We start from the raw sequence: 16,995 nt of genomic DNA, 5'->3' as shown, positions 1-16,995 counted from the left end.
GATCGTCTTACTTGTCTAGCTCAAGATCGTCCCATTTCCTTAGCTCAAGATCGTCTCATTTCCTTAGCTCAAGATCGTCCTAGTTGACTAGTCCAAGATCGTTTCAAGTTATCTTAAGCACAAGATCGTTTTAGTTACCTTAAGCACAAGATCGTTTCACATGACTAAGTACAAGATCGAGATCATTTCCTATTCAAGAACACAGATTGAGCGAAACCGATCTTAGAAGATCAGTTACCCAGGAGTGTACCAACACAACAACACAACACAACTTTCACACGAGATCAAACGAGCAAGGACGATAGAACCAGGGCTGCCCTAGGACGATCTTGGCTTCAAGATCGTCCCAGTTCCAAAACGGGCTGAACAAACACAAACGACTGTCTAGATCGATTTCAGGACTTGTTTAGACATAGCACTAGCACATATATGCACACTAACACTAACCAATAACACTTTTAATGCTTTTCAAGATCAAATAACACACGAACAAGTCGTGGCACTCAAGAACAAGTTGTACCTTCATATTCAAAAATGGGTTTTGTAGATTAAAGCATGTTATGACCCAAATTTGTTCATAAAAATGTTACTAAACACATTTAGACACAAACCCATTAACTATTAACACGATTTTCATTCAAAATTGGACCAAATCATCAAGAACATAAACTTGAAAAAGTACATTTTTAATTTGATCAAAAACTCATCAAATGTTGTTGTTACCTGAGAAATGATTCAAGAAGTGTGTTTTGATTATCACAAGGATGTTAAAAGTACAAACGGTTTTGATTTAACAATCCAAAATCAAGAGATGATCTTGTGTGTGTTTTAAGGTGTTTTTGTGTGTGTTTTTAGTGAGAGGGAGGTGAAGGAGGAAGAAGATGAATAGTGGTGCTTCTCTCTCTAGGGTTTCCATTTCTTTCTATTTATACATTCCCATAATAAATGAACTCAATAAATGCAAGGATTATTTGCGAACATTTTGAACTAGAACTTTTATGAACACGAACGTTTACGAACTGAACTTTAGTATTTCATCGTAATTAAACATAAATTCGTCATGTAGATCAAGAATTAAGATCAAATTGACCTTCATATAAGCACATAATTTAGGTTTAAAGCACGTCAAGAACTTAAATAAATTGAACTGTCTAGCCGTTCTAATGACGAAAGTATGATTCAAGGAACTTATTTATATCATTTTTTTTAAGACGGTTGTTACATATATCGTTTGAGATATCTACAGTATGGAACAGAAGTTCTTAGATACAAGAAGTTTACAAATCCTTGGAGCGATGTGCCAAAACTTTTCATGGCATCTAGCCACAAGGAGTGCCCCCATGTTCATAGTTGCAAATGCTACATTTATAGTTGACTTTCATAACGTTTGACTAGTTTATTTAAGTTAGTTTTTGTGTTTCACATGTTTACGCCTTATTAATTGAACTATTGTCCATTTCAGTTTAGTTCACATGTTCACCTCTTTGCCTTACTTAAAATAGCAAAAGAAAAAAACTAATAGGCGAAATTTAAATGGCTTGGGCTTACCCTCGGGCTTTTGTATTGGGCTCATATACTTTTCTTATTTGTTACTGGGCAATTTCCCAGTTAAGGACTTAAGGTTTTAAAATGAATCAAATAAGTGTCGCAACATGTAAAAAACTAATAATTTAGCTTATGTAATGCTAAAATAATGCTAAGTTTATACATCAATCACAAAGTGACCAAGTGCTTCACTTACACCCTAAAAAAATGTAAGCAAATTTGTTGGTGGTAACTACAATATGCGGTAACACAAAAGTGTGTGAGAGCAACTTTTTAAGACCTTTTGGTAAATCTCTAATCCTATATTAATACAAATCATTCCTTTTAGAATTTCCTTTTATCTATACTATATTATAAAGTAGATTCACTTTCAACTATCAACATTTAAATTCAACAATGTACATATGTTAATGCATAATGTACCATACATCAATGCATACAATTTTTTCTCCCCTCCATAAATCATTTTATTCCACTAATTATTTCAAAATCTTTTATCTCAAAAACCGTACATCGATAAATTATAAAAATTATATGGGTGTTCTTAAAATTTCATGCTCTTTCATTAGAGATGTCATTCGATATACTTTCGACGAATTTTTAAATCCGATGATGGAGCCCGGCTAAGACATTTGACTATGACACTTTATGACATATCAGCTCTTATGATCTAGCACACACTATGACCTATCACCCTCATCATTTTACCGCCGCAACGCGCGGGTACTTGCTCTCGTATTTTACTAAAGTGTTAGTTTAAAACTTAAAATCTTTATTTTACTTTTATATACCTAAAAACAACATCAAATTTAATCAAAACAATCTTTAGTATGGCCCCTATGACTGATGTGTCCTAATTATCTGTTACAAAATTTGGTTTCCTTTGGTTTTTTAACAAAAAGTCCTTTGTTAATAGAGTAAAATAACTCTCAATATCGTTTTTCACATATAGGACTACTCGATCAATACAATCTTACAAGGTGTAGGTTGCAAAATGTCTATAAAAGTTAATATATATTTCTAAGGATTTTTCATTATTTGAATAGTGGAACTTAAGTGGGATCCACTATATATCCTAGAGGTTGCAAAATAGTAATTAATTGTAGATAGCAATACGCCACGTGAAAATAGAAAGAACATAGACACATATGTACTTGGATCATGTTAAAAGCTGATTTGATTTCCTCTATATATGACTATTTCTTGTTAAAAGCGGGTGATCACTTTAGGGGCAGCCGATGAAAGGGGTAGGGCGTGATGAAAGATTAGTGACCATCAGTGTACCCGCCCTATATATATAGTAGCGCTATGCGATATGATAATTGTGTATATCGTAGTTTATGGTTTTATCTTTAAAAGTAGTAGTTGATTTAACATTTACTTTATTGAATAGTCGTAATAGTAAAGTGTACAACTCAAATAAGGACAACAATTTTCAACACTTTGCATAGAAATATTTCATACAACAATTCAGCTTATAAATATGTCCGTTTTATACCGACAACTAAAGAGCCATCTTAATTTTCAAATTGTTTAGGCACCATATATAACATGTATAGCAATCAATCGGTTTCTAAAGAGAAAAATCTTAAGGTGCAAAAACAAAAAAAAATAGCACCAAATTAATAACCAACATATATATGGGATTTCGATAACCATTTGGTTGAAAGTTTATAAAGACAGCTTGAGAGAGGTCTTTAATTCTACTCTTATCTACACCCATTTTTTTTACAACAAAGAGCTGACTTAATGATTACACAAACACTTGGTGACCAGTGACGGATCTAGGATTTTGAGAAGGTGGGAGCAAAAAATTTTACGTTTATAACAACTATCTAACTTTTCAAACATGTGACAGAACAACACTTTTACTACTAACTATCAATCAGGCCCGTCCAAAGTTTATGATGTCCAAGGCGGAATGAAGAAAAATGCGTTATTAGATTAATAGACAAATAGCACATTAACTTTAAGATGTTGTGATCTAGTCAAATTAGCCCGCTTATTTTGATGATGATTTTTTTATGTAAAAAAACTCTTGCATACTTTATCAATCTTTATTATATATATAGGTTTTAGGTAAAATAAAACAAGTATTAAAGTAAAACAAATAAAACAATAGGTTCTTTCTCACTAACAATCACCGTGCATCATGAATATTATCGTGCATCAACTGCTTCATGAATCTTCGTGCATCAATTTAACCATGATCTAAGGGTCAAAATATTGTCTTATTTGTTTTACTTTAATACTTGTTTTACAATACCCAACCCTTATATATATATATATATATATAAAGGGATGGAAATATAAGGCTGTTAGGTACCTAAACTAAGATGCTGGACACTCACATATTAGTTTTTTAAACCATAAAAATCATGAGGCACAGACATTTATTCATTAAACAATAAATAATAAAATATTAATATGTGAGAGGTTCCACACCTAAACTTAGGTGTCGGAGAGCTTTATTTTCCATATATATATTTAGGGTAAGTTTCATGTGAGAAACATTTGCGTAAAATTAATTTGTGTCGTAGCAAAAGACTAAGTCATTGACTACAAAGAAATGTTTTAATCTATTTTGATTATGCCACTAGATTCTGCAAATTAAAAACCAATAAGTCAAAGGGTATAATATATATTGTCAAAAGTTATAAGGGGTAAATAATACGAGTAAATAACATGTGATCTTCTTCCATTACACAACTTCCAAGGCTGCAACATTCCTTTTTTCAATATTTACAAAAATCTGGTGGGTTTTTTTTTTTCCTTTTACTTTTTAGGCTGTTCACATAGAGGTTGAAATCTAGATAAAATTACTATCAAATTGCTAATATTGGGCTAATTTGGCTGGGGTCAGCCTCCCCCTCTCTAATGCTTTGCATCCGTCACTGTTGGTGACCTTAACGTTTCAAGTTTGATTCTCACTTTGTTTAGTTTTTTAAGGTATCGATTATATATCAATGAAGTCTAGGGCAACATGTAAATTTCTAAAGACACGGTTTCAACCATTCGGGGTGCCCAAATCATGTGGAGATTGTGATGGAAGTATTAAACCGTTATCATAAGGGTCATATGGGTTTAGTTTGATGGATATCTAATAATGCTAACAGAGATAGGGTTCCCCGACTTTTTTTTCACTACAGACACAAGGAAATGAACGAGAATAAACACATCAGATGTTTCGGTATGAACCATTTGAGGATATTAGAGCAATGAAACATATTCGTGATTAACTGTTGAATAACGCCTTGACAAGGACATCAAATCAAATAACTACTTATGTATGTTTAACCAATTAGTGTTTGGTTTTTTACTAGAAATTTTCAGTTTACTATAGAGAAGCATGTGTGTACTTTATATTTTGTTTATTTCTTCTAATTAAATGAAAGTGGTGCTTCTTTTTATCTTTAGCATTTAATGGCATAGTCGCTCATCCCTAATGATCCTTAAGCCCCGTCCGTTTTAGGACGGATGTCATCGCAGAGAGACAATAGGGAAAACCCCTTAATAGAACGACAAATGACAAAACAACTAATTAAGGGTAAATCTTTCATCTATTATACTCGAATCTAGGTTTCTCCAGAGCAAGCATCGACTTAAAATACCACTGGGCTATTGCTACAATGGTTAAATTCCACATAAAAGCCACTTATTTCCGAGGAAAACCATGTCTCCCGCCCGGGCATCATTTCTGTCCCCCCCTCTTTTTGATTTGATACCAGGAACCCAAGAGCTAATACTAGTACGTGGTGGGTCTAATTGTTTTAACTACATACGAGTACGTTATAATCTACTTGTATTTGTCATTTAATTTCATACGAAGTATTTATTTAAAGTCAGCATGCAGTGTAACTAATACAGTATGCTAGCTTTTTCGTTTCATCATCATCATCTTCAAAGTATATAGAAATTCTATATCCTGGGTACAGATAGAAGGGATCCGTACCATACTATACGCATGACGGCAATAACATTTAATTTGTTCCAAAACGTACGATTGGCCGGATATATAAATAAGCACCCACATATCTTATCCTCTAAAGTGTCGATTCCATTAAAAAGCTAGCTAGCTAGCTAGGAATATATATTGCACCGGCCAATCAACTCCTGTAGACAATAATAATCCTGTCATTATAAGTCATTTCTCCAAATTTACACAACCAATTATTAAGTACTCATCAACCAACATATGTGGAAGAACCTTTTGATACATGATACATACATATATAGTTTCATATACCAATTAAATGATTCTCTACCTTAAACAAAACCTACAATTGATCAAGCCGGATAATCTAACTGATCGACTATCAAAGTCGATCTCTTCTGAACTTTTATACAGCGCAGCCGAGAGATCAAGATATGATAGTGTAGCTAGGCCATTCTCTTAGAATTAATTAATGAAGGATACAACAAATTCTATATAGTAGCATATATAACCAAAAGTGGTTCTAATAAGTTAAGAATGGGAAGTTCTATTTATGTAGCAGCAACATATATAACCAATTAAAAGCAGGCATGCATTAATTGTATTTCATGTATAAATTAAGCAGTTTATTTGTTGAAGAATTAAGAAAAACAAAAAAAGCAAAGCAGTTTGGAAGCAAGTTAATTGGCTATATATATATATATATATATATGTTAAACATTACTTTTAAGGAAATAACTAATAGGAAATTAAACTTGTACATAGATGAGGAACGAGAAAGAGATCGAAGACTGTGTACTACATCATATCTTGAAAATTTATACGTAGTCGTATCAAAATTGGGCAAGCCAAATTCAAAAGGGGCTTACGACATATCCAATTCTAGCCAAACACGCAAATTGGTTTTAAACTAACCACAAGAACTTAAGTTTAATCACTTGAATTGAAATAACGAGCTAGCTTTAAACTAACGTACCACAAGAATGATTTCAGATGAATTATTAACAATCAGAATACGTTCATTAATTTATACATATGATCGACCTTATATTACAATTAGTTAATGATAAACCAACAAAAATGGAAAATGCATATGAAGAAGCAAGTCTTACTAATTACAGTAATTCATTGTGGATTCCTGCCCATATATATATTGTTTACTGAATCTGAAAGTCACTGAACTGATGCTGCTGATGCATATGCTGCAAACAAAGTTATGAAGATATATCATTTCTTGTGAAGGCCTATATATATCTATATGCTCAGTGACTTGATGATCTGTAACTTAATTGGTAGTCAACTACTACTACTTACAGAAGTATATTATTTGAGCTTATATATATAGATAAAGTTATATTACCTCATGAGAAGATGATCCAGGAATAGGATTAATGTTGTGATAATTGAACAAGCTGGATGGCATCCAGTTATTTGACATCGAATTTTCGCCAGCGATATTCCCTGCTTGCTTAAACTGATGAGTACTATGGGATGAGCTGCTTGGAATATATTCGGGTTGCTGATGATGATCAGTAGTAGTTGTCTGAGGTTGGTTTTCACCAAAGGGAATCCAAGACCCTAATCGGTTGGCATTTTGATCGATTACCTTATCCAAACTCGGTCTAATTAGTACTCTTGTATCACTACTAGCAGCAAACTTTAAATTCCTCTTTTCAAAGGTTCTCTTTCTAGCCCTTTCTCTTGCCTTTTCCCTTGTTTGTTTAGCCAGTGTTTGATCAATGTACACACTTTTCCTAGCTCCTCTATGCTTCTTCTTCGTCTCTTTGTTACCACTACTCTTCCTGCCAGCTGGGCAAGTGATGATCAAATTTTCATTATTTATCACACTTGCTTGATCATGATCATCAATGTCGTCAGAGAGAACTTCACAATCTGAACCAGAAGATGCACCAGTACTGTTGTTTAAACTTGTTATAAGGCTGCAGCTAGCAGCTCTCTGGCTGTTGGAATGTTGTTGTTGGGAAATTACTAGATCTCGAATAGCCGGTTTTGACTTCATTATCAGCCACTCGATGGTATTGCTCGCCTTATCGAACCCTAACATGTCTTGTAACCTAAAAAACTTCTTAGCAACATCAAGAGACAGTCTCATTCTTCGATCCCTTGGGCCTCGAGCCGTGTTGATCTTGCTGTGCCGGTCCTTCTTCGAAGATCTCTTGCTCATCGGCATATCTTCCACGACCACATAATTGTTATCATTAATGTAGCTGCACGATTTCTGCACATTTATAATATTCTTTAGATTTGAGTAGCTTTCATGATCCTTAGTGGTAAATGGCTTTTGTTGTTGGGAAACCGATCGAACGATAGGTTGATGATCTTCCATGTAATGAACTTGATAGTTTTTTGAAAGATTTTCAGTGTTGTAGTTACAGAAAAAAGAAGGATTATGCATTGTTTTAGTATACCCTGTGCAGATCTATATCTATATCTATTTATGTATATAAATGTTTGTTGTACATATAATTGATGTAGAAAGGAGATTATGAGAAACAAACAAATAGCCTAATTGCTTTATATTATGTGATGAGGGATGGTGACAGCCACAGGGAGAAAGAAAGCTAGAGTGACCATTTATTATTGCACATTCTTATACATTATTATTTATTATATTCAGACAGAGTAACTAGCTAGGCAGGCTTCCAGCAAGGAATATTGATTGTTTGTTGCTAAATTAAGGTGTTTCTGTTGACTGTAATATTATCTTCTTTTATGGTAGTATACTAGAAGGGTACCTATACGATGCGCGCGGCGGTGAAGATAACGGAGACGGGTCGTGGTGGTGTGCGGCAATAGTGGTGATGGTGACTAATTGTGGTGGCGTGCGGCGGTGATGGTGGTGACGATATAATGACGGCGGCGGCGGTGCCGACAACGATTGGTGGTGACGGCAGTGGGGTAGCAACCGATAGTGATTATGGACGGTAGTGGTGTTAATGTGTGTGTATGTGTGAGAAAAAGACGTGATTTTGTATTTGATGTCTTAGGAGTGATTAGGAATATTGGAAAATATTTATAAAAAAATGCTTAATTTTCTTAAAATGAGATGTTGTTTTGTTTTATAAGATAATATACATATGTTGGATTGAATATGATTTGTATAATAAGTATAATGAAAATATGATTAGAGAGGAAATGGTTGGAAATGGTTCTCTATTTATAGAGAGATCATTTATAACTTTAGCCCCTGGTGTTTAATATGTGTAATATAAGTCCCCGTAGTATAATCATCTAATGAGAAACCCTATAACATGTCTTTAAGAGTAAATACATCCATCGTATATTTACTAGGCATATGGATTTTAATTATCGTTAATTATTATATCACGAATGATAAATGATCAGTAATGGTCATATTTAACGTGGTTCCAACAACGTAGATATTTTGAATGATGAACTTGTAATTGTTAAGCAAAATCAACATGACAAGCTTTATAATAATAGGAAGAAAATAGAAATAGGATGTACTTGTTGATTGTTAAGCCAAATCAATATGACAAGCTTTACAATTTAATGCCTCTTCAGTAACTTCACCACTTTCATCGATAAATGATGTTATGTGTAAGGCTTGAGATAACTGTTCATTTTTTTTTTTTTTATTTTATTTTTTTTTTTATCTCCTTAATGTACAACACCCACTATGTTACATGTTGAATCTATTTAATTATAATGCTCAATTAAAGAGAGGATTTATTTGAGAACTAAGAAGACTTGATTTATTATGCTCTAGGTACCTTTTGGTGTATAAGGGTGAGGCAACTTTTTGTGCATTCGCACTAACAACTCTGGCTACCACTGATTGGCTGGGAATGGAATTGAAAGAAGATATATAATGGACAGATGTTCACATGGGAGTTTCATGTTAGTTTAGTCCAAAGCGATCGAGTGGGTAGGGAGAATCACTTCTTCTTGTGCCACTTCAATTGATTCATTCTCACTGGCCGGTCTATGAATGGGTGCATGTGTGTGTGCAAGAGAGAGAGAGAGAGAAGTGATCCATCATAAGTGAGTGTGCTTGTCTGATGTGGCTTTCTGTTGCGTTTTGAGTTGGATATGCTAAACCACAAGTCTACATTTTGTAGTCGTATATGTTAGTAGCATAAGTAAAACAGAAGTGTTAAAAGTTTTATTTTTGTCGAATTAAATTTGGATCTTGCTAATGATGTATTGTCATTAACATGTATAAAAAAGTAGTTAATAATACCTTAGTCTCCGATCCAAAGGCAGATGGTGTTACAAATAAGTATTTTCTTAAACAATGAATGCAATATAAGACCTCTTTTAATTATAGAAATTAAGATCGTGTTTGGTTTACATAATTTGATGGAATCTGATGTAATTAGATTTGAATTTCATTTCTTAGTACGTTTGGTTGTTCAAAGAAGAGGGATCTCATTTTGTAGGAATGAAAACATTACATCATTTTATTGAATCTCCATTCCTTGTGGATGGATGAAGAAATTTCATTTTTTCAGTCACTTGAATTTTCAGAAAATAAAAAACATTCCGTTAAATTTCACACCGCGGAAAAGGTTAAACGTCGTCTCTGTCAAATAAGCTATGAGACTCTGGTAATACCTGTTGCTGATCCTCATCTTGTACTTGTGAACAACATTATTTCAAATTCCAATATTTAAAATAAAAATTTTAAAAAGGCATATTCATTTTTTTTTTGTTCTAGGATATAATGACATAATGTTCTTCAATAATTAAACAGTCTTTGATGCGCACAACCTAATATAAATGACAACGCACCCTAAGTGAATACCGGGTCAATGAAAGTACATACAACCACGATGGTAGAGGCGTTGGCCTTTTGGAGAAAAGATCAGGGTATGGTATATAATTATGAAGTTTATAGCGTAGTCATAAAGTAGATTTATTGTTCAAAAAAATTTTATTCGGAGCAATCTTTGTTTGTCAAGTGCTATATTTGAAAGGATTTTGTTAATGACAGCCCTACGTAAAAATTAATTTGCTGCATTAAAATTTGTATCTTGCTGTTAACAAATTCAGGGTGGTTCATAATATATATAATGTACAAGTTTTTAAAAATTTAATAAGTTGAACAACCCTAAGGGCTCTCATCATCATTTTCCCATTTGAAATCACTATGAGTTCTAATTTTTATGGGAATGGGAATCGATTTTGAAATCCATCAAACAGGATAGGGTTAAAATATAAATAGATTGAGGAGTTTCATTCTCAAAAACCAAACACACCGTCCTTGTTCCAAAAACTACTATACATTTTCCATATTTGCATGCCGTCTTATATCGTTTACCTTCAAATCTATCGTATCCTAATGAGTTTTATACAAACAAATATTTTTGTACTTGAATTATGACTACTTATTAGGACCACAAGGGATGGGAATGGGAGTAGATAGATAGATATAGATAGATAGTACTATGATGATAGCTTAAAAAGACAAATGAATATCTTGAAAGAAGAGGTCCTACGCTACTTATAAATGTAGTACGCCATGCTTGGGTGGATGACAACGAAATCATATATAGAACAAACCTAAAATTAGTGCTTTCATTTCAGTTTACTTTATTTGCTACAGTGTGCACAATTTGAGGGTACTAATTAAACAGTGCCTAAAGAACAGATTCTTTGCTCTCTAGACCTAACTTGCAAACAATATAATTCAAACACCATTTATATGCACACTTATTATTCCCACTTGGCTTACATTTTTTTTCTTTTCATATCCAACAAAACTTATGTACTTGGGTATAATTAACATATTTGGATATCTATTTAGAGTATAATTGTTGATTTGTGGGTTTATTAATGTGATTCATGAGATTGTCCTGATTCGGATCAAGGAGCCAGATCGATAACCTGGATTGTGAATCAGTCACAGCATAGATGCATCAATAGATGAACCAATGGCAAAATCTACAACTACGTACGTACTTGGGTGTGGCATCAATTTCTAAACTTGGATAAAACAAATACACATGTGTCATTATATATAATCGTAATGTACGTACTATTGTTATGGCCAAATAGTAACACATGTGTTTAATGAAGCGATTTTATGATGAGATTATTTTTATGACTGGCGTTTATCTTAATTAAGTTAGCTCTCAAAACTAGCTACATATAGGACTCCAACCAAGAAGAAAATTAAGTACATACCTGCTAGATATATACTATCAAGAAGAGAAGCCAAACAGGGTAGATGTCAAATAATACGGATTTAAGGGAAAAGAGTGAATTACATGCGTCACCGTTTTATTACGGGAATATATTTAGGGGTAGGAAAGAGCTCCACTTGATTAGCAAGAAATTAAACTAATCAAGTTCGAGAAGCTCTCATCCTTTACCAAGCTAATTAATTCTGTGTATCTTATAAAACAATATTATATAAAATGGCGATAAGCAAAAACTTTGAGTTTCATGTACAAGTTGAATTTGACATGGTTATGGATTTGAGCTCAAGCACCGCGTTTAGTTAGAGATTAGAGACTCACGATCGAGATCAAAATCGATCTATGGGTTAACATGGTAAGTTGCATATGTATGGTAGGACTGATGAATATATACGATAATTTAATTATTAGTTGATGGCAAAAAATGGAACTAGAAATCCTTATTGCCCGGAAAACTGGCCGGCCGGCCAACAACATAGCCACAAAATGAATTTGAGATCGACTAACATATATATTTGATTTGATCATATATAATTAAGCCATCAACAAGGAATCACCTGCAGGCTGCAGCCAGTATATATATAAGATAACCACAAAGATCCCTAGAGAAATCATGTTCTATACATATATATGTCCAACTGCCGCGAGTTTTATAACTAGGAAACCAAAATCTGCAATCACTCCATTTACACCCATTTTGCGCTCCAAAATTAACTCTCATTTCGACCACAACTATATATAAAAAATACTATACAAACAAAAACCAGTAACTTGTCTCTCTCTCCCACTCTATATATTACATAGTCAAAATCAATCTTCACATTTAATTTAGAGGGCCTTCAAGACTGGATATGGTGAACAACAATTATATGATGAAGCTGTAACATTATTAGCTAGGGAAAGAAGAAAATCAATTAATTATTTGGGCATTATTAACTTTTTAAGTAGTGGCACTCATTCGATTATAGTTGAACTATATATATTAATTAGGGCATTAAGTGGCACAAAGTAATAAAGGTGATACAAATTTTACCCTGAATCCTTATATTTTTCTGGCTATGGTTATATCTGCATCCGAGCCGTACGTAGCTAGAAGAAATTAGTACGTACTGAGATTAATTAAGCAGAATAATTAAGTGGATGCACAGTAGTGAAGATATATCTATATATATATTTACACACATGAGATCTGGTACACAAATTAACAGGAAATTAAAATTTTGGTGTATGATGATCAGTAGACGCGCAGCATGCTCAAAATTAGTGGATCTTCCGAGAAAATTTTTGGCGTGAGAACTGTACTTCATTCTTTTCATCTAAAGAAACTTGCAAATTAAAGCATTAGTCCAGTAGTATTAATTACTTCAAATTAGTTTTTTTCTCCTAGAGTATTGTGGGCTCACATGCGTTGGCTGTGGATGTGTTAACGATCAAAATTCAAAAGCCCAATACAGGGAATTGAAGAATATATATTTTCTATAACTGTGTTTAATTTAATTTGTATCAGTTTAATACGAGTAATTATTATGCCTGCAGCTGATCAATTTTCAACACCACTCGTCCTTTTAAAATCAAGAACAATATCGTCCTAAGATTTTCTCAGTATGGTCTAACAGTAGATTATCTAAACATATAACTAGGGTTCTATGCACTACTATTCAATATCAATGTAAATGTGCCGTAAAGTTCTAAGCATCTTTATATATATACTCGTAATATATTTAATATTAATAAATTAACAATGATAACAATCAGTGAGATTGCATGAAAAGTAGCTTAGACCACCCCCATCGGGGTGTTATAGAGTTTGGTCATTCAGACATAAAGTGGAAAATAAATATTAAACAATCCAAATAATGTTTCATTTGTTCACACTTTTATTTAGCGTGAACAAATTAAAAGTTTTGTCACACTTTTATGTGTGTAAAAATATATAGAACTAAAAGTGTGTAAAAATTTTATACACAATAAAAAGTGTATAGATTTAATAGTTCACACTTTTTAGTGTGGACTTTCATAATTATTTTGTAACACCACATTTGTTCACGCTACCTTTTTAATTAGCGTGAACAAATGAGGTGTTACAAAATAATTATAAATGTTCACACTAAAAAGTATGAACTTTTAAATCTACATACTTTTTAGTGTGAAGAAATTTCTACACATTTTAGTTTTACATATTTTTACATACATAAAAACGTAACAAAATTTTTAATTTGTTCACCCTAATTAAAAGTGTGAACAAATGCAACATTATTTCTTGGGACACTTACCGACTAAGTCGGTTAGCCGACGATGTTTGTGTACCAAAAATTTGAAACTTGTTAACACTCAAAAGTTTTGTGTTTTGCCTTTATATGTTTTCTTTCTCTTGTTTTTTAAGTTTAATTTATCAATATTTTTTTATATTTTATTAATTTTAAATCTAATTTATTAATAACCAACATAAATCTAAAGTCTATAAAAAATGTATAAATATGTGATACAGAACAATGATGATTGATAACTTAATATATTAAATTAAAATAATATTTCTAATATTTTAAAAATTAATTTAAAATTAAAATGTTTTAACTAAAAACCTTACTCCGTATTATATAATTAAAATAAATAGTTTAGTTGGGTTGTGAATGAAAGTATAAAAATTGATATTAGTTGGGTTGGGTAATTGTAAAAGAGATAAATTAGTTTTTTAATGAATAGTACCGTTGAGTTGGGTTATGAATGAGGATGATCTTATAAAATTCGGTTATATTGAGACATGATTCAAGAACAAATCTGGAAAAAAAAAAAAAAAATTTAGGTCACCTGATTGATAAAAGTCTCATGATTAATTTATATAGGGAGTTATATATCTATATATAAAAAAAGTAACCATTCACAAAATAAACATGTTTTAAACATTTATATATGAGAAAAATAAATATAAGGCTATCCGATACTTAAACTTAGGTGTGAAACACCTCACATACTAATTTTCTAAAACTTTTTGTTTAATGAATAAATGTTTAGGCCCCCATGAATTTTATGGACTAAAAACTAATATGTGAGTGTTTCGCAATTAAGCTTAGATACCTAATAGCCTTATATTACTATCTTTTTTATATATATAGGTTGATGGGAATATAAGGCTGTTAGATACCTAAACTTAGATGTCGGACACTCACATATTAATTTTTTTAAACCATAAAAATCACGGGGGCCCAAACATTTATTTATTAAACAATAAATAATAAAATATTAGTATGAGAGGGGTTCCACACCTAAGCTTAGATTTCGGACAACCTTATATTCCTTTTTCTATATATATATATATAGGTAACACTTCGGTGAGAACACTCTTAAAATAAGAACGGTGAGAACACCTTAAAAACATCATTTTGATGCATTAAAAGTCCATAAACTAACATAGTGCAGAACTAATTATCTTTATTTAAGTGTTTAACAACACATTCATCCGTCAAAATCGAAATAATCATGTTTTTTGTTTTGTGCATCCATCTTGGATGCATAATCATCAAAATGATGCATCCAATAAAAAACGTAATTTTTTCGATTTTGATGAATCAATGTGTTGTTAAACACTTAAATAATGATAATTAGCTATTTACTATGTCAGTTTTATAGAATTTTAATGCATCAAAATGATGTTTTTAAGGTGTTCTCACCGTTTTTATTTTAAAATTGTTCTTATTTGATTTTTCCTCATATATATATATATAATATGTACATTTATTGGTAACTTTACATTTATTGTTGGTAACTTTAAAATGAACGTTCTATGGGAGAAGATTTATTTGATTATAGAAGAAAATCTCTAGATCCATAAATTAAAGGATGGAATATTGGTACATATTTATTATGAATAAACGAAATTTGATTTATAGTTTTGCAATCTAAGAAACAAAAGTTTGTTATTTCTCTTTGGTTAAAAGTATGTAAAGGGAAGGAGTAAAATACCTAAAGTTTAAACAGGCTAGTTATGAGAAAAAATGGTCGGCTAAAGAAATTTCATAAGGGTTCATGCCTTTAAATAGTTTTTTATGTTAGAGGCTCATAAAAGTAAAAATGTCAAAATTGAATTATTACTTTATTTAATAAGAGAATAGTATGTGAATAGTACCTATTTTGTCTCTACATGCATTTCTAATAAAAATAAAAGATTTAACAAAGATAAACAAAGCTATAAAATTGCTGGAATAGAAGAATCCTCATTTATTATACCTGAGGTACCAGGTTTTAATCTGACTTGAACCTTTAAGCCAAATTTTTTTGTTTTGTTTTTTATTTTCAAAATTCACTTTGCCCATTTCAAATTTTACATTTATAGCCCTGAAATTTTGTATTTAGTTATAATTAGATATAGTTTCATTTTAAATGATTACTTGGATTTAATTGTATGTGTTTAAATAGTTTTTTAAAATTTTTTGTTTGTCTTAAAAAAAAATAGTTATTCGTGAACTTTTATAAATAATTTATCTTTTTGTAATCTTTTGTTTCTTTTAAGTTTTTTTTTTCTTGTCTTATGTAACTTTTTGGTTTTTTATAACTTTTGTAGCATTTGTTATATATGTTCAATATTTAACATTTTGTTTTTTTTTATATTGAAGTTTTAGATTTTTAACTTTGTAATCTATGTTTTTTTTTCTTTGTATTACATTTTGTTATTTTTAACATAATTTATGACTTCTTTGTTTTTTTAGAAATATTATATCATTTTTGTTATTTCAAAACTTTATCTCAGATATTTTTTAGAATCTTTTCATATTTTTGATTATAATTTCTGACGGGTTAATTGGTTTTTCTGGGTTCTTTATTTTTAATGATGTGTTTGGTTTTTTACACTTTGATAAAATAAATTAATTATTCTTGGTTTTTTGGAAAACTTTGTTTTACATATATCCCATCCGGTTTTCCTTTTAATTCATTTTGTATCATTTTTTTTCTCCTTCATGATATTTTGCGGTAAACATAAATACGATGTTGTTTTTGTAATATTGATCTGAAAAGAAAAACGGATTTTCTAATGTTTTATACCTTATATTTAGTTTTTATAAATATGATTTTTATTTTTGTTAAATGAATACTACATGTTATCTTGAAAAAATTTGCTGCATTTCTTTAACTTCGTTAAAAAATGCAGACGCTTGCAGAAATAACGTCGCCCATCGGGCGGGTTAAACATCCTAGTTTAAAATATAAAGATAAAAAACTTCGGGGAAAGAAGGAACGGAAGAATCAGGAAAAAATATCTGTTTAAACTTTACACACGGCGTCCATCCAATCCATTCGTCATAAAACACGCGCGCGCACACACACTGTATCTATCTA

General features: G+C 31.5%; 1 protein-coding gene across 1 annotated transcript; it reads right to left on the bottom strand.

Moving 5' to 3' along the window:
• Positions 1 to 6,830: 6,830 nt before the first annotated feature.
• On the bottom strand, positions 6,831 to 7,895 carry LOC122588262 (transcription factor TCP18-like). The gene has a single exon (XM_043760380.1). The coding sequence runs from the start codon at positions 7,893 to 7,895 to the stop codon at positions 6,831 to 6,833; it is 1,065 nt and encodes a 354-aa protein (XP_043616315.1).
• Between the last annotated feature and the right edge of the window lie 9,100 nt (positions 7,896 to 16,995).

Source organism: Erigeron canadensis, chromosome 2 (assembly GCF_010389155.1).
Source record: "Erigeron canadensis isolate Cc75 chromosome 2, C_canadensis_v1, whole genome shotgun sequence".
NCBI classification, from domain to species: Eukaryota; Viridiplantae; Streptophyta; class Magnoliopsida; order Asterales; family Asteraceae; genus Erigeron; species Erigeron canadensis.
Note: the sequence above shows the minus strand (reverse complement) of the source record. Positions and strands in the feature narration are given on the sequence as shown.